General features: G+C 41.2%; 1 protein-coding gene across 1 annotated transcript in view; it reads left to right on the forward strand.

Annotated features, from left to right (window-relative positions):
- LOC122803163 (short transient receptor potential channel 2-like) overlaps positions 1–25,988 on the forward strand; it is a 1,104,815-nt gene that overhangs the window by 1,049,859 nt on the left and 28,968 nt on the right. The window contains exons 19-20 of the mRNA XM_044072780.1: positions 8,988–9,115; positions 24,146–24,218. Coding sequence (XP_043928715.1) covers positions 8,988–9,115; positions 24,146–24,218 — 201 coding nt within the window. The remainder of the gene's footprint in view (positions 1–8,987; positions 9,116–24,145; positions 24,219–25,988) is intronic.

The raw sequence follows: 25,988 nt of genomic DNA on the forward strand, positions 1-25,988 counted from the left end.
TACAATTTGAATTGTATTTACTGCTGTTTTAGCTGCTTTTCTGTAACAAAAAAAAAATTCTAAGCTTGTTTCCTGCCTTTCCTGTAACTAGTCAAGTTCAGATACAGACTTGCTGTATCTAGGACTGTTGGTAAACTTCTGAGCCCCCCAAGCCTTTCTGTGTTGGAGGGAAGCCTACTAGCTTATCAGTGGGAGTGGTAAGCACTAGGTCCTTATACTAAATATGCTTCTACCATGGGAAGAGTAGGTTTTGGCCCTGAAATTGTAGTTCATTGGCCGTTTGGGCAGTTTTTCCATCTCTTTCTACTTTCTGGTTAAAAGCCCGTTTTGCTTTTGGTCCCTTCCTTTCCTATAACTAGTGTAGTCCAGGTACAGATTTGCTGTATCCAGGACTGTTGGTAAGCATCTGAGCCCCCCCAAGCCCTTCTGTGTTGGAGAGAAGCCTTCTAGCTTATTAGTGGGAGTAGTAAGCACTAGGTATCCTATCTAACACAGGAAGAGTGGTTTCTGGCCCAGAAATTATAGTTTATTGGCCGTTTGGGAAGCATCTCTTTCAACCTTCTGATTTAAAAGTCTGTGTTTGCGCTTGTTTCCTGCCTTTCCTGTTACTAGTCTAGTCCAGGTACAGATTTGCTGCATCCAGGACTCTTTGTAAGCTTCTGAGCCCCCCAAGCCTTTCCTTGTTGGAGGGAAGCCTTCTAGCTTATCAGTGGGAGTGGTAAGCATCAGGTAGACTATCTACACAAGAGGAGTGGTTCCTGGACCAGAAATTGTAGCTATTTGCTGTTTGAGCAGTTTTTTTCCATCTCTTTCAACTTTCTGGTTTGAAAGCCGCACTTGTGCCTGTTTCCCGCCTTTCCTATAACTAGCCTAGTCCGGTTACAGAGTTGCTGTATCCAGGATTGTTAGTAAGCTTCTGAGCCCCCCCAAGCCTTTCTGTGTTGGATGGAAGCCCTCTAGCTTATCAGTAGGAGTGGTAAGCACTAGGTAGCCTATCCTCCTCGGGAAGAGTGAGGTTTGGCCCAGAAATTGTATTTTTTGGCCGTTTGGGCAGTTTTCCATCTTCATAGGTAGGTACTAGGCTATCTGCCCTCGGGCATTTATAAGCCTAGCCAGAATGTGTTGGCTTCCACCTCCCTTTTAGACTAGACTCTCTTTCAACTTGCTGGCTTAAAAGCCTACATTTGTACTTGTTCCCCACCTTTCCTGTAACTAGTCTAGTCCAGGTACAGATTTGCTGTATCCAGGACTCTTTGTAAGCTTCTGAGCCCCCCAAGCCTTTCTGTGCTGGTGGGAAGCAGTTTTTTTTCCAGTGGGAGTGGTAAGCATTAGGTAGCCTATCTACCACAAGAGGAGTGGTTCCTGGCCCAGAAATTGTAGCTATTGGCTGTTTGGGCAGTTTTTTTTCCATCTCTTTCAACGTTCTGGTTTAAAAGCCGCACTTGCGCTTGTTTCCCACCTTTCATGTAACTGGCCTAGTCCAGATACAGAGTTGCTGTATCCAGGACTGTTGGTAAGTTTCTGAGCCCGGCAAGCCTTTTTGTTTTGGAAGAAAGCCTTCTAGCTTATCAGTGGGAGTGGTAAGCACTAGGTAGCCTGTCTACCAAGAGAGGAGAGGTTCTTGGCCCAGAAATTGTAGTTTATTGACCATTTGGACAGTTTGTCCGTCTCTTTCAACTTTCTGGTTTAAAAGACCACATCTGCACTTGTTTCCCATCTTTCCTGTAACTAACCTATTGGGTAGCACTAGAAAGCCTTATACTGATACAAGCCTTCTAGCTTAGAAGAGAGACTTTGGAGTGATTAAGTATCAGTTTTCTGTACTTTCTTGCTGTACTTATCTGTTTTCCGCCTAAACACAGATTTTCCAGTATTTATTGTGATTTAAAAGCTTGTTTTTTTCACATATTGTACTTATTTGACTGCCTGCACTTTTAAAAAGTTGTTTTTTGCTTAAATAATTTGTTTAACTGTTGTAGGCTACACACTAAAGAGTGATAGCCTTTTCTGATCGTTTGTAGTCGTTTAAAGCTGTTTTAAGTGTATTTTTTACTGTTTTTGCCTTATCTTTTCAAAAAAAAAATTCCTTGTTTCCTGCCTTTCTAAGCTAGTATATGCCAGTTTTTAGGCTAGTGCTGAATTTAGGGCTGTGATACTAGTTTCTGAGTTGCCCATACCTTACTTGGATAGAAGGAAGTTTCTCTGTTCACCTGTGAGAGCGGGGAGCTTTGAGCAACCTATCTGTCCCTGGAGGAGTGGTTCCAGCCCAGATGTTAGTAGTTTATAGGCCATTTTGGGCTAATTTCTATCTCTTTCATTTCCCTACTATAAAAACTGCGTTTGCACGGTTTTCTGCACCGTGCAGTGCTGGTTAGCTACGGTTAAATTATTCCCGGCTCCACTAAGTCTCCTCTTCAGTTTTTTTCCCTTGAAAGTAGCCTAACTCTCAACCTAAGCACTCAAAAAGCATCTTACAGCCCAGCACTTGCTCAGACCTAATAGCAAGCACTAATATACCCTGACACTGATTGCCCAGCAGGGCAAGTCTCTTTATTCACCCCTCACCAACCAAGTGACTAAGCAGCTCACCCTACTATTCAGGCACGACCATTGGGCAGCTTCAGGTACACTCTCCAGTCCAGCTGGTGAATATGGGTATCCTGAGGCAATGTTACAACTGCCTCATGTACACATACAGTCCTCTCCTCCTGCCACAAAACACTAACATATGCGAGAGATGCAATTATACAGCCAAACTAGAAGCTAAGCTGTCTCCACCCAAGACTGGAACAGACAGTCAGTAGGAGAAGGTTAACACTTGCACCACACCTCCAGCCGCACACAGACCTACTAAAACAGCACTGGCAAAAAATACACATAAATACACAAAATCATACTCAGAGGCTCTAAATAAAAACCTGCAAAAACATCAGAGACTTCCAAAGCAGACACCCAAACAACCTGCACTTCCCATCACAAACTAGACAATTCATAAAACACAAAATCAGTATGCCGCACAATCACAGCCCTTAAGGTGAAATAACATACCAAACACACTAGTAATAGGTAACTCTGTAGTCAGGCACACTGATGTCCCACTCACTAGGCTGGACAAGCAGAAGGTTACTGTTAGCTGCCTGTTGGGAGCCAGAATCTGCCACATAACACAAGCACTCAGGTCACGCCAGAACAAGTACAAATATGACTCTGTCATTCTTCATGTTGGTGTGAATGACCTGAGACATACCTCCCTGGACTGCATGAAAAGAGACATGGAAGAGGTCTCTGATCATGCAGCTCAGGCCTGTATGACCCTGACCCTGCGTAACATCCTGCCCTCACCAAGAATGATACCTCAGTATAAAGAAAACATTATCAGTTTCAACAATTGGCTAAGTTTCTGGTGTCATTCAAAGGGGATCCAGTGTCTGTCAGCCTGGGACGACATGCTCGACAAGCTACGTTGCTTCACAAGAGACGGCTTGCACCTGTCACCCCTAGGCTTTCGAATACTGGCCAAGGCTCTTGCTGCCCCCATAGTGCCTTTTTTAGGCAAGGCTCAAAAGTCAAACCCACCTCTGTAAACAGCACAATTAACAAAAAACTGAGGGTTATGCTACTCAATGCCAGGAGTTTAAATCTCAAAATGCACATGCTTGAAGCACTCCTCAGTATGGAGAACGTTGACATCTGTGCAGTAACTGAAACCTGGTTCAAAGCTCCAGAGAGCACCCCAGCACTACCGGGCTACAACTCATACCACACGTTTCGGCCACAGAGCACGGACCGAAACACAAAAGGAGGGGGTGTACCCATATTCATCCAGGTTAGTGGCGCAGCATGATACCTCTGAGATCATCCATGTGCAACTAACATCGGGCAAATCTACAATGCGAATTGTGGCCTACTACAGATCACCCTCCATGACCCAGGACCACCACTCCACCTTTCTGGAGACACTGGAAAACATGAAGGTCCTACTGAACACCCTGATATTGGGTGATTTCAATTACCCAACCATTCACTGGGAAAACTACTCAAGTACAAATTCCCAGGCCCAGTGCTTCCTGGAATTCATCAACTCAAATGCCCTGGATCAGCTGGTAAACTCCCCTACCAGAGGTGAAAACATATTGGACCTGGCCATCACCAACATGGGCGAAAGGTGTTCCACACCAGAGGTCAACCCGTCACTGGTTAGATCAGACCATAAACTAATCACTCTGGATGTCCACACCCCACCACCACCCCCAACTAAGGAAACCAAAAACTTTTCTAAAGCAAACTTCACCTTACTTAAGACAGAGGTGGTAAGTTTCACAGCCCCCACGCTAAAGGATAATGCTGCCCAAGATGCAGAAACATTTACAAATGCACTCTATGAGCACCTACAAGGATGCATGGATCATGCCATCCCTAGCAAAACCAAGACTCACTCCTCTAAGAGAAGGAAACCAGTTTGGTGGACTCCTGCAATAAACAGGCATACAATAGCAGGAGGAAACTAGTTCAGAAAAAAGCAAATCCCATGAAGGAAAGACATGCCTGATCAGCATCAGTAAGAAACTAAGGTCCCTCATGAAATCATCCAAGACTAACTTCGAAAGAAAAATAGCCAAGGATTCAAAAGATAACCACAAATCCTTCTTTAGCTATGTTAAGAATCTAAGTAGCAACTTGCAGATATGCACTGAACTAGTGCAAAATAGCACAAAATATACTGAACCTACTGATATTGCCAACATCCTGGCAGATAGATTCAGTACAAACTTTACCCCCTCACCTCCAAAAGGGCCCACAACAATACCAAAAAAGTGTAGTGTCCCAAAAATCACAGACGCACAGGTGAAAACAGCCCTTTCAAAAGCCAAAAACAGGGCGTCAATGGGATGGTGTCCCAGGCTGCGTCTTGCATGAACTACAGAACGAACTAACCCCCCCACTTAAACGTGCTCATAGGTTCATAGGTTGGTACTAGGCTATCAGCCCTAGGGCCTATGCAAGCCTAGCCATAACAATTCCCTGGATATTTCTTCCCACAATATTTACTTCTCTGGGCCCCTGTCTAGCAGGGTGACTGACATGATCCCCGGGGTGAATTTCCTATCTCCCATCCAATCATCAAGATTCCTTTTGAAGAGGGCCAATGAGGTGCTCTGCTTGACATGTATGGGCAGTCTATTCCAGAGTATGGGGAGTCTCTGGGTCAGGAACCTATCCCTCCAGCATGTTTTGTTCATTATGATGACAAGGTTTAGATCCCTGGAGAGTGTGGCTCTGAGGGACTGGGATTTCTTTAAGTGGAGCATGTCCAACAGCTCAGGGTTTGACATGGCCTTGTATGTTAAGCAGAGATCGCCTCTGAGTAGACGATATGCCACAGAGTATAGCTGGAGTTTTTTTAGACGATCAGCATATGGCGTCTGCTTTAGGCCTGTGATTCTTTTAGTGAGGTATTTCTGTGGCCTTTCCAGCTGTTGCAGATGTCTTGTGAGGTACATACCAAACGGGGCATTATACTCTATAATGGCTCTAATGAGGGATGAGTACAGTGGGACAATGACCTCCTTTTTTCTGGATGAAAAGCCCTTAGTGATGAGGTGTGCCACATAGAAGGATTTCCTGACTGTTGTGGCGATGTGGTTATCGAAAGTGAGACCACTGTCCACCTGTGTCCATAAGTCTCTCATCACACTTTTGATGTTTAGCGTCTTGCCACCTATGTGGTAATTAGTGGGTACATGTCTTTTTCCAAAGGGGATAACTATACATTTCTTGGCATTAAGGTTGAGACCATGGCTCTAGCACCAGGCATCTGTTTCTGTAAGGCCTTTTTGTAGAATATCCACATCATTTGGGGATTCAATAATGGCTCCCAGTTTGCAGTCATCTGCAAACTTTGTTAGCCAGAGTCCCTTAGTGTTGGCCTGTACTTCAGAGAAGTAGATGCCACACAAGAGTGGTCCCAGGACTGAACCCTGAGGTACTCCACTTGTCACTTGTCTGGAGCTGGATTTGGAGTAGGCTACTTTTACAGTCTGGATTCTGTCAGTAAGCCAGTTGGTAACCCATTGAGTGACATAGGGATTTATGCCCAGCTTAGTAAGTTTATCTATGATTCCAGAGTGGGAGATGGTGTTGAAGGCCTTGGTGAGGTCCAGATAGGCTGTGTGGACCACCTTACCCTCTTCCACAGCTCTGGAGAGTGATTCAAAGAAGTCAATCAGATTCAGGAGACAAGATCGGCCCTTCACAAACCCAAACTGGGTGGGGTCCAGTGTTTGAAGGTTGCCAATGTCTTTGTTTATAAGTTCCATGATAATGCATTCCATGCCTTTGCAGATCAGGCTTGTCAGACTGATGGGATGGTAGTTCCTGGGATCCAAGGTAGATCCTCCATTGTGGAGCGGGATAACTGTAGCTGTGTGCCTCTCAGTGGGCACGAAGCCTGAGGTGAGGCTATGATTAAACATGACACTTGGGTGAGGTGCCAGTTCATTTTGTAGTTCATGTAGTACACAGCCTGGGATGTCATCTGGTCCCATGGATGTTGTATTCTTAGCTTTGGAGAGTGTGGTTTCTACCTGTGTGGCCGTGATTATCGGAATTTGGCAATCTTTTGGTATTGAGATGGGCCCTTTAGGGGGTGAGAGGGGGATGAAGTTGGCACTAAATTGATCTGCCAGGATATTGGCAATATCCTTGGGATCAGTATATTTAATGCCATTCTGTTGTAGCTCAGAGCAGATCTGCACATTGCCATTTAGATTCTTGACATAACTATAGAATGCTTTGTGGTTGTCTTTGGAATCATTGGCAATTTTATTTTCGTAACTAGCTTTTGAGGATTTTATGAGGGATCTCAGCTTCTTATTGAGGCTGGTGAGGGAGTTTTTTGCATCCTGGGATTTTCCTCTTTTCTGCAACAGTTTATTCCTTCTGTTGTATAGTTTGTTTATAGCAGGGGACCACCAGATTGGCTTCCTTTTTCGGAGAAGAGCATCTTGGTTCTATTTGGGATGGCATGATTCATGCACGAGTGGATGTGCTCATACAGTGCCTTAGTATAGGATTCTCCAGTCCAACTGCAGTCCTGCTGTTCAACCTCAGCCTCTCCACAGGCTACGTGCCCATAGAATGGTGCACAGCAGTGGTTATTCCTCTCCACAAAGGAGGGGCCACAACTGACCCTGGTAACTATATGACTAGCCTGGTCTGCAAGGCTATGGAGCTCATCATCATGGAACTCATTAACAAAGACATTGGGAACCTCCAAACACTTGACCCGACCCAGTTCGGCTTTGTTAAGGGAAGATCATGCCTACTAAACCTGGTTGACTTCTTTGAGACAGTCACCAAGGCCATAGACGAGGGAAAGGTGGTTCACACAGCCTCGCCAAGGCTTTCGACACCATTCCCCACTCGAGTATTACAGAAAAACTCACCAGCCTGAACATAAACCCTTAAGTCACGAGATGGGTTGCCAACTGGCTTACAGACAGAACTCACACGGTAAGAATAGTGGGCTCCAAGTCCGACTCTAAACCAGTCACAAGTGGTGTCCCGCAAGGCTCGGTCATGGGACCCCTACTGTTCAGCATATACTTCTCAGAAATACAGGCAAACATAGGAGGGCTATGGCTAACCAAGTTCGCCAATGACTGCAAACTGAGAGCCATAATTGACTCTCGGGCTGACATGGACATCCTCCGAAAGGGCCTTACTGAGTAGGACACCTGGTGTCAAAGTCATGGCCTCAAACTAAATGCCAAAAAATGCTTAGTCATCCCATTTGGGAAAAACAAAATACAGAAGAGGTAATAAGAGATCTGGGGACCCAGGTAGATAGTAATCTCTCGTTTGACAATCATATTGCCAAAGTAGTAATCTCTCCTTTGACAATCATATTGCCAAAGTAGTTACGAAATCCTTCTATGTGGTCCATCTAATTACTAAAGGGTTCGCATCTAGAAATAAAGAGGTTATAGTGCCCCTCTATTCGTCACTCATTAGACCCATCATAGAGTACAATGCCCCATTTGGGATGTACCTCACAAGACACTTCCAACAGCTGGAAAGACCACAAAAGTACCTCACCAAGAGGATTACTGGCCTCAAACATATGTCCTATGCAGCCTGACTGAAAAAACTCCGGCTGTACTCAGTGGCATATCGCTTACTCAGAGGTGATCTCGGCCTGACTTACAAAGTCATGTCCAACTCAGAATTGATGGACATGCTCCACCTAAAGAAATCCAAGTCACTGCGAGCTACGAGCCCTAGTGAGCTAAACCTCTCCACAACAATAAATAGAGCATGCTGGAGGGATAGATTCCTGTCACAGAGACTCCCCATGCTTTGGAACAAAATTCCAAATTACATCAGGCAGAGCCCCTCACTAACACTCTTCAAGAGAAACCTTGACAGGTGGATGGGTAACAGAAAATACACCCCTGGGATCACTTCATTGGTTCTGATTGACAGAGGATCAGTATATTAATCAATGGGATGGCGAAAGCCGACACACTCTGGCTAGGCTTATAAATGCCCTCAGGCAAATAGCCTAGTACCTACCTATGAATCTATGAACCTATGAACAGCCTAGCATTTTAGCATTCCAGTAACTTTGACATCCAGACCTTTTTTATCCTGTTTTCACATGAATGATACTCCTTCTAACAAATTTAGTGTCCTTTAATTCTTTCAGTCTAACTGCATACTTTCTGTTTATAAGATGTGATCCATGTATGACATGATGTGTTTTGTCACCGATTCTATGCAAGTATTACATTGTTTCTATTATTTTGGTGACTGGGTAATGCATGCTGGTCCTTATGAACAAAATGAAAGGAATAAGTCTAATAAAGTGTTGTATGAAGTTTATAGTGTTGAGAAAAATATTTTACATAGGCAATAATATGTAGAAAAATCCACTGTAGAGCTAGTATTATTGATATTTTTTAAAAACTAAATTTTTGTTATTTTAGGATGATGCAGATGTGGAGTGGAAATTTGCACGATCCAAACTCTATCTAAACTATTTCAGAGAGGGTCTTACCCTGCCAGTTCCATTTAATGTCATCCCAACTCCAAAAGCAATATTTTATATGATCCGGTAAGAAGATGATTTCTAGTATTTGTAATTATGATGACTGCATATCTGTTTTGGCATTATGGCTTTTTTGTGTAGAGGTCTGTGCTGATGCAATGTTACACTGTGCAAAGAAAACTGAAGTACAGTATCATGACGTAAATGTAGCTCAGCTATTTATGATAACCCTCATCAGATAAAAGAGATGGAGAAACTGATATAGGCAAACTAAGGTGCAATATGGATCACATCATGTAAAATAAAGTAGCATTTTGGGGAAAAGTACAAAAGTATCCTGCTGAGCTGAAGCTAAGTCTTCCAGTCAAATATGTGGTTCCCCATTCTGGCACCCTCCCCTCAACTATAAGTTGAGGAGCAAAAATAAATAAATACATACAAAATAAAAAAATAAATAAAAGGTTCTTCTTTAAACTGTAGTCACCTACTTGCTACAAATATAACAAGTGTCTTGCTACAGCTAAATACCAGACACAGAACACTGAGTGGGTTAGTCCTGACCACAGATGTAGCAATGCATTCGGTTCTGATTTCCAGTACTACAGTGTACGACACACAGAACATTGAAGCAGTTTAGACCTGACCACAAATGCAGTATTGACATTAATTTCTGATTGCCACTACTGCTATACCACACATGGAACATTGATGCACTTCAGACCTGACTACAAATGCAGAACTGGCATTCATATCTGATTGCCAATACTGCAGTATTCCATGCACAGAACATTGAAGCACTTCAGACGTGATGCAAATGCAGAACTGGCATTCATATCTGATTGCCACTACTGCAGTATACCACACACAGAACACTGAAGCACTTCAGGCCTGACCACAAATGCAGTATTGGCATTCATATCTGATTGCCAATACTGCAGTATTCCATGCACAGAACATTGAAGCATTTCAGACCTGACCACAAATGCAGAATTGACATTCATATCTGATAGCCAATATTGCAGTACTCCATGCACAGAACATTGAAGCACTTCAGACTTGACCACAAATGCAGAACTGGCATTCATATCTGATTACCAATACTGCAGTATTCCATGCACAGAACATTGAAGCACTTCAGACCTGATCACAAATGCAGAACTGGCATTCATATCTGATTGCCAGTACTGCAGTATACCACACACAGAACATTGAAGCACTTCAGACGTGACCACAAATGCAGTATTGGCATTCATTTCTGATTAAATAAAAATGCTGGCAGGCAGAGCTTCACTGGCACAAATCACTCAGGTGATATTAAACCAAAGGTGTATTTAATGATAAAAATCCAGTAGTTAGTGTAGAACGCAGCTTGGAATATTGTTAGGTCCCATGGATGTTGTGTTCTTGGCTTTGGAGAGTGTGTTTTTTACCTGTGCAGCCGTGACTACAGGAACTTTGCATTCTTCCGGTATAGAGATGGGCCCTCTAGGGATGAGAGGGGGTTAAAGTTAGCACTGAACCTATCTGCCAGGATGTTGGCAATATCAATTGCTTCTGTATATTTAGTGCCATTGTGCTGTAACTCAGAGCAGATCTGAGTATTGCCATTGAGATTCTTGACATAGCTATAGAATGATTTGTGATTATCTTTAGAGTCAGTGGGAATTTTGTTTTCGTAATTAGCTTTGGAGCATTTTATGAGGGATCTCAGCTTACTCTTTTTTGCAGCAGTTTCTTTCTTCTGATGTAGAATTTGTTTATGGCAGAGGACCACCAGATTAGCTTCCTTTTTTTGGAGGATAGCATCTTGGTTCTGTTAGGGATAGCACGATTCATGCACTCGTGTAAGTGCTTATAAAGTGCATTTGTGTAGGATTCAGCAGTCGTACCTCTATTGTCCATCTGCATGGGTGTCATGAAGTTTGCCACTTCTGTCTTAAGAAGTGTGAAGTTGGCTTTGGAGAAGTTTTTTATGGTAGTTTCCCTAATGGGGGGTGGGAGCGGGATGTGGATGTCTAGGGTGATTAGCTTGTGGTCGGATCTGCCCAACGAGGAATTGACCTCTAGTGTGGAACACCGGTTGCCCATGTTGGTAATGACCAGGTCTAGGATATTGCTGCCCTGGTGGGGGTGTGAATAAGTTGATCCAAGGCATTGGAATTTATGAATTCCAGAAAACGTTGAGCAAAAGAGTTGGTACATGAGTAGTTTTTCCAGTTAATGGTGGGATAGTTGAAATTGCACATTATTAGGGTGTTGGGTTGTACCCAAATATTTTCCAGTGTATCAAGAAATGAGGAGTGGGAAACCTGGAGCATGGTGGATTGTCTGTAGCAAGCTACAGTTTAGATTGCGGTCTTGCCCAGAGTTAGTTGCACTTGGATAATCTCAAATGCATTATGTTGTGCAACTAGCCTGGAGGTGTGGCTATCCTTAATGAATTTGGACACGCCTCCACCTTTAGTGCTTCGGTCTGGATTCGGTGGCCGAAAGGAATGAATTATGAATTATAGCCTGGTAATGCAGAGGTGCTCTCTGGAGCTTTGAACCAGGTCTCTGTCACTGCACAGATGTTGATGTTCTCCATTTTGAGTGCCTCGAGTGAGTGCATTTTGAGGTTTAGACTTCTAGCATTGAGTAGCATTATCCTCAGATTTTGCTTGCTTGTACCTGTTACGGTGCTGAATTTGTCATTTGAACCTTGCCTAAAAAAGGCACTATAGGAGTGGCAAGAGCCTTAGCCAGTATCCGGAATCACAGGCAGACAAATACTGGATACCCTTAGAATGAGACCAGAAGTTTAGCCAATTGTTGAAGTCAATCATTTTGTCCTTGTACAGTGGTATCATTCTGGGTGATGGCAGGATGCTACTCAGGGCTAGGGTCATACCTGCCTGGGCTACAAGATCAGAGAGCTCCTACATGTCTCTTTTCATACAGTCCAGGGAGGTACATCACAGGCCATTCACACCAACATGGACAATGACAGAGTCATATTTGTACTTGTTAGATTAATTTGGATAATTTAAATAAGAACAAATACAGACCAGCTCAAACACTGCACAACATGAACCAAAGTGAACTTGATTGTTTATTGGAACTGCAAGAACAAGGTTATGAAACCAGACAAAGGGGGAGGGGTTGTAATCATGGACTCTTCCACATACAGTGACAAAATGTTGGCTATGTTAGACACAGAAAATTACACAGAAGTGTCCCTTAATGAATTAAATGCAGCATATAGAAAAATCCGCAGCCAAATCACTAACATATTTCTTGAAAGAAGAATTGACCTTTCCTTACATAATTGTCTTAACACCATTAGCCCAATGATACCAGTGTTCTTTGGTATTCCCAAGATCCACAAGAGCCTCTCAGATACACCTATGAGGCCCTTAGTGGATGGAAGACACTCCATTACCACTGCATGTGCCCAATTTTTAGACCATGAGCTAAAGAAAATATTGCGTAATGAAAGCCAAATTTGTAAAGACTCCTGGGCTTTTTTAGAACAAGTGAACAAAACCAGATATGATATGACACAAGTAACATCATGGTCACTATAGATGTAAAAGACCTGTACAAGGTCATCCCACAAGAAATTGGTCTTGAGTGGGTGGGTGATTTACTGTTGTTATACAAAGTTAACCAGGAGAAAATTAATCTAATTTTGGAATTATTAGAAATTGTTTTAAGAAACAACTATTTCTCCTTTAATGGCAGGTACATTTTGCAGACTATAGGAGTGGCAATGGGTTCAGCGGGTGGTGGGGCAGTCGCGAACATGGTAATGGCATATTGGGAAAGAAATTATGTATTTCAGTCTCAGTACTATTTTAAGGTCAAACTGTATTACTTATATCAAGATGATATCAGCTTGATATTGAATGGGTCACTGGTTGATTTGGAAGAGTTTTTGAGATACCTTAACACCACCACTACATTCCTGCAGTTCACTTGGGTGATTAACCTGGATCATATGAATTACCTTGATGTCCACTTATACAAAGACACAATAATGAAAAGTATGCGACTAGGATCCACAGGAAAGAGACCTACTCAAACTAGTTCCTGCATTACACTAGCTCCCACCCCAAGCATCAAAAGAGGTCAGTAGTTAAAGGGCAATTAGTTCGAGCAGCCCGTATGATCTCCAGAGAAGAATTTCTTTTAGAAAGCGATAACTTAAAAACTTTGTTCTTAAGGAGAGCATACCCAGCAGACTTGCTTAATGAGCGTATGCAGGAAGTGACAGGTAAAAGAAGAGTAGGGCATTTTAAGCCCATAGTTGGGGAAAACATATTAGACAACAGCACCTCTGAAGTTGAAGAGGCGAGACCTGAGTTGGAAAAAAGTACTTTTTGTAAATCTATGGTGCTTACATTCAACTCTGACTCACACCACTTGATGTCCATTTTGTATAAGAACTGCGACATTTTAATGGATGACTTGGACATCAGGACACAAATAGAAGACCTATAGTCACATACAGAAGAGGCTCAAACTTAAAAGACCTTCTTAGGAAAGGTTCTAACTACACTAGAACAGGACATGTAAGGATGCACAAATGTGAGTCTTGTAACTGGTGCCACAAGGTGAAATCGGGTAGCAAATTTACAGTGAATGGTATAGACCATTATGTAAAAGGTAAATATAACTGCCACTCCAAGACAGTGGTCTACATGGCCACATGTGACCAATGCCTGGCATTTTAGGTAGGCAAAACAGAAAGGAAATTTAATGCCAGAATTTATGAACACAACTATGCCATAAGAAAGAATAATATTGACAACGCATTAGGAGGCATATTCAAGACAACACTGGCCACAATTTCACATTTATGGCAATAGACCATGTAGACATCAGTGACAAAAAGCCTTGGGGACTTCAGTTAGAGTTAAAGGAGTTAAGATGGCAAATCTTACTACAGGCAGATAGATGGCCAGGGATAAATGACAGTATGTCCATCTCTTCTGTATTGAAATTAAAAGGCCTAGAAAGAAACAAAATACCTTAAAACATTTCTTAAGCACAAGCACTTTTGTATGTATTTTGCTTTGGGTAACATTTTAGCATTATGTGAACATGTAATATGAGATTTAAAAAAAACGACTTTGGTTTTAACTTTATTCTATTTATAACCATTCATGACACAAGTATGAGACTAGCAATTTATCTTTTAATCACAAGTTTTAGTTGTATTTAAGATGTAACAGTTTTAACTGTTATACAGTCATCAAGGGGTTAATTAATGTTCTATCTCAGTGTTGCTTAGCTAGCTGCCTCTCTTTGCTTACCCAATAAGAGTGTTTTTTATATGTATATAAATGGTTGTCTTGTATTTTAATGGTGTCTGATGATGTTAACACTTGTTTAATGAAAGCGCTTACATTTTATTTGTTTTTCTTGTAGATATTTATCATTAAATACACCTTTGGTTTATCATCACCTGAGTGATTTGTGCCAGTGAAACTCTGCCTGCCAGCATTTTTATTTATTTAGTTTTGCTGTTTTTGTTTTATTCATTTCTGATTGCCGGTACTGCAGTTTGCCACACATGGATCATTGAAGCACTTCAGATCTAACCGCAAAATAGCATCAGTTCAGAAACTGAATGCCGGTACTCCCAATCATGTTCCCTGACACTATGCATCTGAAGTGGCTGCCCCCTTCACCCCTCTCTTGGTCTGCCTCTGGTATCCTATCCCTATCAATATTTTGTACCTCATTATTTTAGTTATTTATTAAGTCATTTTTACCCCAATCGACTTGGCAATGACTTCACTACCTTCACCCAAATCGCCCATTCGTTCTGTTATGGGGGTAAGTGCAGGCTTCCCTGGGCAAGACAAGCATCCTGTGACCCATTTTTCCTGGCTGGAATGCCTAATCAGACTATTTGTTCCCACCATGATGAGATTTGGGTATTAGGGAGTCAATCAGTGCACCAATTCAGTGGGGTGGTGTTCCCTCTTCCAATGGATCATTCCATTCCCCTTGCAGTAGCTGATTGAGTTCCAGTTCTTAGTTGCAGTCAGAGGGCGCATGACTCTACATGCTGTCTCAGCGTATGAACATACAAAACCTAGTGCTCCTGCTAGATGTAACCTAAGTGTCAAGCCATAGCCAGAGATGCTGCAAGCAAGGCTATGGAAACCAGGTCTAAGGAAGTCATTGTTCTGCTGTATTTGGCCCTCATCAGGCCCATCATTAAGTAAAAAGCTCCCTTCAGTAGTACCTGATCAGGAACCTGCAACAACTGGAATGTCGACAGAGGTTCCTCATAAAAAGTATGCAGGGCATAAACAGCATGTCCTGTGCAAATCACCTCAAAACCCTATCTATATACTCTGTTTCCTACAGACTGTTGAGAGGCAATCTATGTCTGCCATCAAGGGACCCTTGGGTCCCACTCTGATGGACCTTTTGCATATCCACAGAATGAATAACATCAGTATTACTTGATCTAGGGATTTAAACTTTGCATGTGATGTAAATAAGACGCATTGAAGGAACGGGTATGTGCTTCAGAGAATTTCCCTTCTGTGGAACAGGGTTCCCATTTATGTGAATCAGAGCTGTTCACTAACCATGTTCAAGAGCAACCTGGACCAGTGGATCAGAAATCAGAAATACACCCTGGTTCTATCACCTATGTCTGTAATGGACAGAGGTAACCTAAACATCTTCCTCTAGCTTACCTATAACCTTTAGAATAGCCTCTAAGGCACATACACTTGTGGGATACAATTGGGATGCTTGGCTATGCTTACAAAAGACCCAGTGATTGTTAGTCTAGTATACACCATGAACTGAGGGATAAACTGTGTAAAATTCTTTCATTCTGCTGGTATAAAAGCCATTGTACAAATGTGGTTCCCTGTGCCTTGTATATAAGCAAACCTCTCCAATGTAAAATCCTCTATAGGAAACGCTGTCCTCCCTCCCTGTCTCCCACTGTTCACAGCTACTCGAAGAGCTGCCAGTTTGTGCAGAGGGTGGTACAACTGCAGGTGATCTAATAGTATACTACTAAACGCTCTCACTTAGTCCTTTAAGTGACGCTCCCCTAATCCTTCACATTTACTAAGGATCTGGTATAATGGAAAGGAGCTTCCCTGTCATCTCTGTATCTGGCCTGGTGAATATGGGAATTCTGAGACAGTGTATTAACTGCCTTATGTTCCCTGACACCCATTTAATTTTAGAACAGACAAACACAATGTGTGAGAGATGTAGATACACAATGTCAATGGAAACAAAGCTCTCACACACATGAAAAACGCAAACCTGGTTGTTAGCATTACACTTAAAATACTGACTACCAACACTAAGGAACAAATGCATAGACCCACATATGTGAAGGTACTCACTTGTAATCAACCCAATCCTCCAAGATCTCCTAAAAGTATCTATCTGAAAAAGACAGCACCTTACAAAACACATAACTCTGAAAATCCCCACTTACAAGCCAATAAGGCAACACACCACACAGCCAAACATTCTAGTTATAGGGGATTCCATTGTAAGACATACTGATGTCCCCCTTACCAGGCTAAACAAGGAGAATATCACACAGAGCTGTCTGTCTGGACCCATGATCCATCAGATCACATATGCACTTAGGTCTTTAAACCACAAGTACCATTATGACATGATCATAGTTCATGTGGGCATAAATTACCTAAGACATACCTCAATGGACTACATGAAGAGAGACATGATGAAACTCACTGAATATGTGTCCCAGGTGGGTATGAATCTAGCCATGAGTGGCATCCTACCTTCACCTATGATGATGCCACAGTACCAGCAACAAATGATTGACTTCAACAATTGGCTTAGTTTCTGGTGTCACAACAAAGGGGTCCAATATCTGTCAGTTTGGGGAGACATGATCGACAAACCACAATGCTTTGCCAGAGATGGTTTGCACTTGGTCTCCATTTGGCTTCCAGATACTGGAAAAAATGTTATCTATTCCCATAGTGCCTTTTTTAAGCCGTGCCAAGTTGTTAAGCCCTCCAACGTAACAAAAATCACTCAGAACTACCTAAAGGTGCAGCTGCTCAACACTAGGAGTTCAAATAAAAAACTGCACTCCGTGGAAGCACACTTTACCCTGGAGAATGCAGACATATGTGCAGTCACAGAAACATGGTTCAGATCCATAGAAAGCACCCCGGCTATCAAAGGCTACAATGCCTTTCATGCATTTTGATCTCCCTCAGTTCAGGATAAAACAAAGAGAGGCTGTGTCTCAGTGTTCATAAAGGACAAGTACACTGCTGGACTGATCCAACAACATGACTCAAATGAGCTGCTCCATGCCCAATTAACCATAGGTGTGACTCCCCCTCCCATTATATGCTTGCTAGCTACAGATCCCCTGACGAGTCAGGAAACTATACTTCTTACCAAAACCTACTGGAATCTCTTAACATTCAGGCTAACACCATACTTATGGATGACTTCAACTACCCTTCCATAGACTGGGGGACTTATATGACCCATAATTCACTTGCTCAGAGGTTTTTGGACTTCCTCAATGAAAACGCCCTTGAGAAACCAGTTAGCTCCCCAACTGGGAGTACAAATGTCTTAGACCTAGTGCTCACAAACATGGGGGGATGCTTCTCCGTCCTGTACATTATCTCCTCCCTGGTAAGATCTGACCACAAAATTATCTCCTTTAGTATTAAAACTAACCCAGAACCCTCATCAAACTCCAAACCTGTTAAGAACTTTGCTAATGCCAATTATCTCTAACTATGTAACAGCTTATTACACTTCCAAACCTGGATGACACTGAGGCCTACTCTGAGGTGTACACAAAAGCACTGTACAACCACATTCATAGCTGCATAGAGGAGGCAGTACCTGTCTGAGTCAAACCTATGATTGCTAGCAAAAATAAACTACTCTGGGGGACCCCTAGCATAAATAGGCTATTCAACAAAAGGAAAAAAAAGTAATCTCCAAGGCCAAGAAGGAATGGACAAATCATTGCAAAAAGACACTAACCAATCTAAACAAACAAATTAGAGAACTGGTCAAATCTGCCAAAACAAACTACAAGGCAAAGATAGCCTCCCAGGTGAAAGATAACCATAAGCTTTTTTAGTTATGTTTGTAACTTCATGGGAAACGCTCAGCAATGTACTGAGTTAATCATGAATGGCAGCACTTACACCCAGCCTAAAGCTATAGCAAAACTGCTGGCAGACAAATTCTGTTCAAACCTCCCATCACCTCATCTCACACCCAAAGAAATGCCTGCAATCATCACCCTACCAGTCATTATGAGGGAACAAGTCCTTAATGAGCTCGCTAAAGCCAAAAACACAGCCTCCATGGGTCCTGACAACATTCTAGGATGCTTCTTAAATACATTAAATCAAAAGCTATCAGGGTCACTAGAAACCCCTTTAAGCACAGCCTCTGGATGGACTTTGTCCCACAGTTGTCCCTCTGCACAAGGGGGGCCATCAACTGACCCAGGGAACTACAGACCCATAAGCTTGACCAGTCTTATCTGCAAGGCCATGGAGAGAATTATCATGGATCTGATCGATAACAACATATTAATCCTCCAAAAACTGGACCATTCCCAAGTTGGCTTTGTCAAAGGGAGATCTTGTCTGCTGAATCTGGTGGACTCATTTGAGAAAGTCACCAGGGCCATGGATGAGGGTAAGATGGTACCTACTATTTATGTAGACCTGGCCAAAGCTTTCAACACAATCCCCCACTCTGGGATCATAGATAAACTTACTGAGTTAGGCATAAACACCTACATTATCAGGTGGATAGCCAACTGGCTCACTGACAGGACACATGTTGTCCAGATAGGTGAATCCACTTCTGATAAGAAACCTGTTACTAGTGGTGTCCCACAGGGCTCAGTGATGGGACCCCCTCCTGTTTGGCACACATTTCTCTGAAGTGAAGGCCAATGTTGGGGGCCTCTGGCTCACCAAGTTCGCTGATGACAGTAAGCAGGGAGCAATCACTGAATCCCCAAATGATGCTGACATCCTATAAACAGGCCTAAAAATGGCAAATGACTGCTGCCAAAACCATGGTCTGAGACTAAATGCTGAAAAATGTGTATTCATTCCCTTTGGTAAATCAGATATCTATGCAAATCATAATATTGATAACACGCCCTTAAAAGTAGACCCTGTGGTGAGTGACTCAGGAACACAGATAGATAGTAATCTAAACGTTGACCACCAGGTAGCTACAGTAGTGAGGAAATCCTTCTGTGTTGCTCAACTTATAAGTAAAGGCATGGCATCAAGATCAAAGGAAGTCATACTAACATCGTACTTAGCCTCATCAGGCCCATAATAGAGTACAATGCTCCCTTCTGCATGTACCTAACCAGGCACTTACACCAGCTGGAGGTACCCCAGAGGTTTCCTCACATAAAATGCAAAGTGTAAGACACATGTCTTATGCAGACAACTATAGACCCTATCCATTTACTCTGTCTCATATAATTTGTTGAGAGGGGACTTATGCCTGACCTACAAAGCATTCTCTGATCCAACGCTGATAAAAATGTTACATATTCGCAAGAAGAATTATACAAGGGTTACACATTCCATGGACCTGAAACTTATTTGTGACTCTAACAGAACTTGCTGGAGAGACAGATTCATATCCCAAAGGCCTCGTCTGTGGAATAAACCCCCCAACTTTGTAAAACAAAGCACGTCCTTCAATCTCTTCAATAAGACTTTGAAAAAATGGATGGGAAACTGTAAATTCACTCCTGGGGTACTGCCCGTGCCCCTTATGGACAAAGGCAGTCTGTAAAAGGCCTCAGGGTTTCAACACCCAAAGACGCACTACCCTGATATTACCCTATCCCATATCTGGGGAATTAAGACATAATATGGTCATATCGTGGGTATTATTGGATAGGCTTGTAAAGGCTTTTGTGCCATTAGCCCAGTAATCACCAATGAACTTAAGAACCTGTGAACCTATTGAATATCTTAAGACTGCCTTTAATTTTTCTGTTCAGCCAGAAATTATGCACTTTTTTTTAACTGTGCTCAACAAGGGTCACCTTTCAGTGGGTCAAGGACATGCTAGCAGTGAGATAGTCTGGGGTCTCATGTGCATTTCTGCCCAGAATGTACAGGTCCTGGTCTGCAAAAAGATTAGTTAAAGACATTTGAAATCTCTGGTGAAGTGCTTAATAAATAGCATGAAAAGGAGGGGACCAAAGACCAACCCTTTTCAGATCCCTTGAAGGATGTGAGCTTGCAAGGAGAGAATTATTTATTCTGATTCTGAAGCTCCTGTTCTTTTACATTGTGTCTTAACCACCTACAGTCCTTCAATCTGTCCCTTTACAGTAATGGCACTCTACAATAATTTTCCTGAACCAAGTCTATGCATTAAAGACTTGGTAAATATCCCTACAGTTTCTAAATACTCTTGTTCTCCATGACAATCAGTAGTACATCCACCCATGTTTTATTTTATACTGGGACTCTTCCAAGTTCTTCTTTGCTATGCAAAGACCTTGTTGTAAGGGGATGTAACTCCATTGTAGAATGCCCTGTTCACATATATGTGGTCCTTCATCAGTCTCCATAATCCCCATAGTAATTTGCTTTGTTTGGCAGTTGCTTCAGAGGCTTAAGGATATGGGTTGTTAATAAACTGCTTCCTGTAGTCCAGGATTTGATTCCCTTAACCTCCATTTGCCTACTCGGTGACTTTGAACAAGTCATTTAACCAGACAGTGCTCAGGAACAATTAGAAAAGTGGTCTAGTCTTCTCAAGAGTCTCCTGGATAACATTACTAGTAACTACTTAGTATGCCCTAAGTTCATTTTTCACATTGGTTTAAACCTTCCATTACTCAGCCTTGACAGAAAAATTGGAGTAATAGAAAGAGTGATAATTACAATAATCACCTGTCCCCCACTGCTACTACCAACTCACTAATCACCTATAACCCCAGTTTTATTCAGTTCTTACATAATGGCAGTGTGTATTAAATCTGTCTATTCAGAAAAAGAATACTAGATTAAGGAATGACAAATCCTTCTCACAATTATTGCCCTTCTGCAGCTATCATTTTCATGGAACAGCCATCTAAACCCAGAACTTATGTATACAGACAAAGATATACTGCTGATCCTTTCTTAATGAGATCCATTCATCATCCATATAACTACAAGAAATATCAGGCATACAATTCCTGACCTTTAAGGTCAGGTGGCCCTTGACAGACATGTTGCATTAGTAAGTATTAAGCCATGGCTAAAATTTTATGCCAATAACTTTAAAAACCTAGTGAAAATTGTATTTATTTTATTTATTTTACATTTGTTGACTGGGATTGTCCAACTGAGCTGAATAGCCCTTTTTCAGAGGAGGCCCAGGGAGAAAAGCTCCAAAAAACATTACAGTAAAAGTTTACATAAGCAATAAACAAAAAGACTTTGAAAATTTTATAATAATGGTTTAAATGGAAGCAATATAACAGTGTCAGTACAATTTTGTCAATAGAGCAAAAAGAAAAAGATTCATAGTAAAAGTTGCAATTACTGTACATCATAATTGAGAGAGAAATGAGAGATGCATAATTTGAATAGTAATCTAAGGAGGTTAGTATTAGAGAGGTAAAGAAGGGTAAAAACCGGTACCGCTTTCCTGAAATATTTCATTGAAAGCATACGTTGCCAAACTCCTTTCATCAGCTTGCATATATTGCAAATTATGCTGCATACTAACAAAATAAGAACACATAAAGGGTACTGTAGGAGCTTCACTCCCATACCCTCTTTATTTCATGTTATTGACCTCATATCTTAAATAAACTGTGGTAGGTACTTGCAGTTTTAATCAAGGCTCTGTTGAACAACTGGGACCAATTAATTTACTCAAGCAAAATTTCTAATGATTGCTCAGAACTATACTGACACAATGCAAAAAATACTTTCAAGCTAAACCTTGCTTTACAGTACTTTGCTTTCCTTGGCGATTTAGCACTTTTTTATTGTTTTTTATAAATTATATATGAAAACAAATGATTGAGCATTACATTCTGACAGATGTATGGTAGCCGATTGCTTGAACAGAAGCATCTTGCTGAAATACACATTCCTCAAATGAGGCTGCTGCAGCTGGATATTTGCCTCTGGCTTCTAGTGCAGTAAACTTGGTGTTGATTATGCTGAATGGGGGTGGGGGGTCGGAAGAGCCTGCCACGCACACAAAAATATCAGTTTGAAAAAAAATGATAATCACTTTGTTTTAATCAACTCGTTTTTCAAAGATTTTTTCTTTGTGTTGACTAGGGGTCATTCATTTCCTTGTAATACAAGCTTCTTTTTCAGACTAGTCATGTATGTGATCCATACCTGTAAATCAGATCTGTCTGAAAAATTTATGATTTCCAAAAGATAAAAAAAAATGGTCCATCCATTAATTTACACAGTTAAGGACTACTTGCAATAACAGATTTTATTTTCATAAATTAATTTATTTTTATGTTTTAACTGCATAATGTAAGTGGAGATTGCAGTGGAACAACATCATGCAAGTGGTAAAATGATTTTAATAAACTGGTAACTAGTCTTCCAGTGGACAAGGAGACTCATCCATGAGTAACTAATCAAACAGATGAATAACTAATAGTAAACTATTCCACTGTTTTAAAAAAATCAAAGACATCTGTTAACTTTTGGAAACAGTTCTTCAAATAGAAGTCAGTACAGAATATTAAATCTTGTCTTTCATTTTCTACATTTTAAGAGATCCACTGGTGTTGGAGATTAGGATTAGAGCACAGGTCTAGTAAATCATTGGTCATGAGTTCAAATATCACCAAGGTCTCTGGTTGTGCCTTAAGCTGTCTAAAGTATGTGGGTAGGTGTATTTAGGTCTGGCAGTTCTCACAGAGGATTAAAGCAATGAGCTATTTCCTGTGGTATAGGGTTTGAGTCCCTCAGCCTTCATTTGCCTACTGTATAATCTTGAAAAAATCACTTAATCAGACGGTGCTTAGGGATAGTTAGGAATCTTAGCTAGGCTCATTAATGGTCTCCTGGACTGCATGTCCAATAACTAGCTACAAACCAGTCCAAGCCTGGAAGACTCACATTTTGCAGATGTGGGCTTGAGATACATCCCTCTCAACTGTCCAGATTTTTGAAGAATGTACAGGGTTTTGTCTTATATTCTTTGTCTATTCCTCATAAAATTTGTGGTATTCTGGTAAATGACTGGGATGATATGAGGACTGAAGCAACTAAATAATGACATATATTTGAGTTTCAGATTTCACATCCTTCAAAAAATGTATGTTAAAACAAACCCTGTTACTGTAACAACTTTCTAAGTTTATAAGAGCAATATTTAAAATATGTCCCTATTTTTGTGCCTTTGTACCCCCGTTTTGATTGGCTTTGTCCAGCTTTCTGGCAGTAAGAGGTTGAAAAGTACATCGAGATACTCTTTATTCTTACTATAAAGAGTACTAATATTACATGACCTTTAAGATGACCTTTAGCAGATAAGTCCTGCTGCAGATATGCATTTATTTATCTCAGCCCAGGACATTAGTATGAGCTATGTTGTTACCAAATCCTTCTAGTCTGGATACCACCTGGTACCTCACAGAAACTAAAATTTAACTACAGACTATTCATTACATAGACTGCATATCTGGGGGCCTGTTAGTGCTGTGTGGCATCAGGAGCCACAAATGTAGTGGTCCATTGGTAGTAAATGGGTTTCACTAATGGAAAGTGGCATATTATCATTGCTAGGAACACTGGAAACCTTTCTGACTTTATCCATCCATGTATGACTTGTAGTATTCTGATGCAGCACAACTACTCATGTATTATTTCTAACGCAGCTGTGTTACATACTGCTAGAATGAAAACCATCAGTACCACAAGGCTGATGAGAATAAATTCCAACAAACTGGTTCCATATTTTAGCTGCAGATAACTTTTGATTCTGTTTCACTGATTGTTGTATTTAAATACGGAGAATATTTTTTGTACTAAAAGCCAAGTTAGCTCTTCAAATACAACTTTGTTTTCAAATGTCTTACAGGGGATTTTTCAGAGTGATATTTTGCTGCAAGAAATCTTCTCAAAATGATTATCCTCCACTTCCACATGCAATAGTAAGTGAAACAAAACAGTCATTATATATTTTATGAAAAATGAATAGTGATCACCTGAAAAATGCAATGCAGAGCTGGATATTTTCTTTCAGGTCAGAACAAATGAGAGATATAGACTCTGCTGTCTTACTAAGTGTATATATACACCAGGAACATTACTGCTGTATGCTCCAAACTGGAGCTCCTGTTGTAAATTACTCCTCTCTCTCTCTCTCTGTCTATGTGTATATTTACATTTTTTCCCACTCCTTTCTCATTCTTTTCTCCTAACCCTTACTAGCAGAACATACTTCTCAACTGTACAGATTTTTGCAGAATGTCCAGATTTGTCCCTCAGATGTTTGGCCTATTTATCATAATATTGTAGTTTTCTGGCAAATGATTGGCAAATCATTGAGGCTTGAAGTCAGAAAATAAGGACAGACATTTGAGTTTCAGACTTCATATCCTTTAGAAATTTCATGCTAATGCAAAACCTGTTTTGGCATCAACATTCTAAATTTGTAAGAGCAATATTTAAAAAGTGTCCCTATTTTTGGGCCTTCAGTCCCCCATTATTTATGTCTTTGTCCAGATTTCTTGCTCTAAGAAGATGAGAGGTATGTAGCACAATAAGATTAAAGCCTCATTGCCTAGATAGTCTGCAAAGTCTGATGCAGTCATAGATTCTGCTCTTTAACATTTTCACAAACAACCATCACACTGCCTTTCACCCTGGGACCCTCATTCAATATGCTGATGATTCCACCATAATCTGTATGCTCATTACAAGAACTACTTTCAAAAACTCAACAGTCCTTTACTGCAGTCAAATCCTGGCTAAGAAACACCCAACTCTTTCTTAATCCAAAGAAGACAAAACTAGTACTCGTTCATCCCAAAAACACCTTCCCTGTCACTGATCATTTCAACATCCTTACATCTAACAACACAGTCTTAGAAATAGTGCAGGAAACCAAACTTCTTGGTGTTATCATTTTTTTTAATTTTATTTTATTTATCATTTGTTGACCGGGAAAGTCCGATTAGGTTCCACAGAACCTGTTTTCAGCGGAGGCCCGGGGAGAAATGCTCCAGATCATTGACAATAAACTTTCATTTGACCCCCATATACAGCAAAATATAAGGAAAACTCATCAAAAATGGAGACTGTTATATAGAAACAAACATTTCTTTGCTGCAGCAACCAAAACTACCCTTGCAAAAATATTTTTACTTCCCTCCCTTCTTTATGATGCCCCTATCCTAACTAGCTTACAAACTTCTATCCTAAGCGAGATGGAACAGTGCTACAACAAAGTTGGAAAGTTTGCCATAAACTCTAAATATCACACACACCACTGTAAACCACTCCCAGAATTAAACTGGTTTGAACTCCCCAACCAACTTGCCTTTATTCAGCTATCCGCCTTGCACAACCTTATTTTCAAGCCTACTGCCTGCCCTGCACTAGCCAATCTAGTCACACTTTACACACCAAATCGATCACTACAATCAGAAGACAAAAATCTCTTAGCTATCTCAAAACCTTCAAGAAAACCAGGTCACTCTCTGTATTCATAGTCTGTCTCTATACTTTGGAATTCACTACCTCTAGCTACCAGGTCTATGCCTGGCCTAACCCAGTGCAAAGCCTCTTTAAAGAATCATATCAAAAAGACATGGCTGTGCTCCTGCATAAAGCCTGCCTAATGCTCCTCTTCATCCACACTAGCCTCAGCCTCATCCTCCCCTTCTGTCACACTCAATCCCTCACAGTCTGCAAGATCC

This window comes from Protopterus annectens, chromosome 5.part1, assembly GCF_019279795.1.
Source record: "Protopterus annectens isolate FY-2018-M chromosome 5.part1, PAN1.0, whole genome shotgun sequence".
NCBI classification, from domain to species: Eukaryota; Metazoa; Chordata; order Ceratodontiformes; family Protopteridae; genus Protopterus; species Protopterus annectens.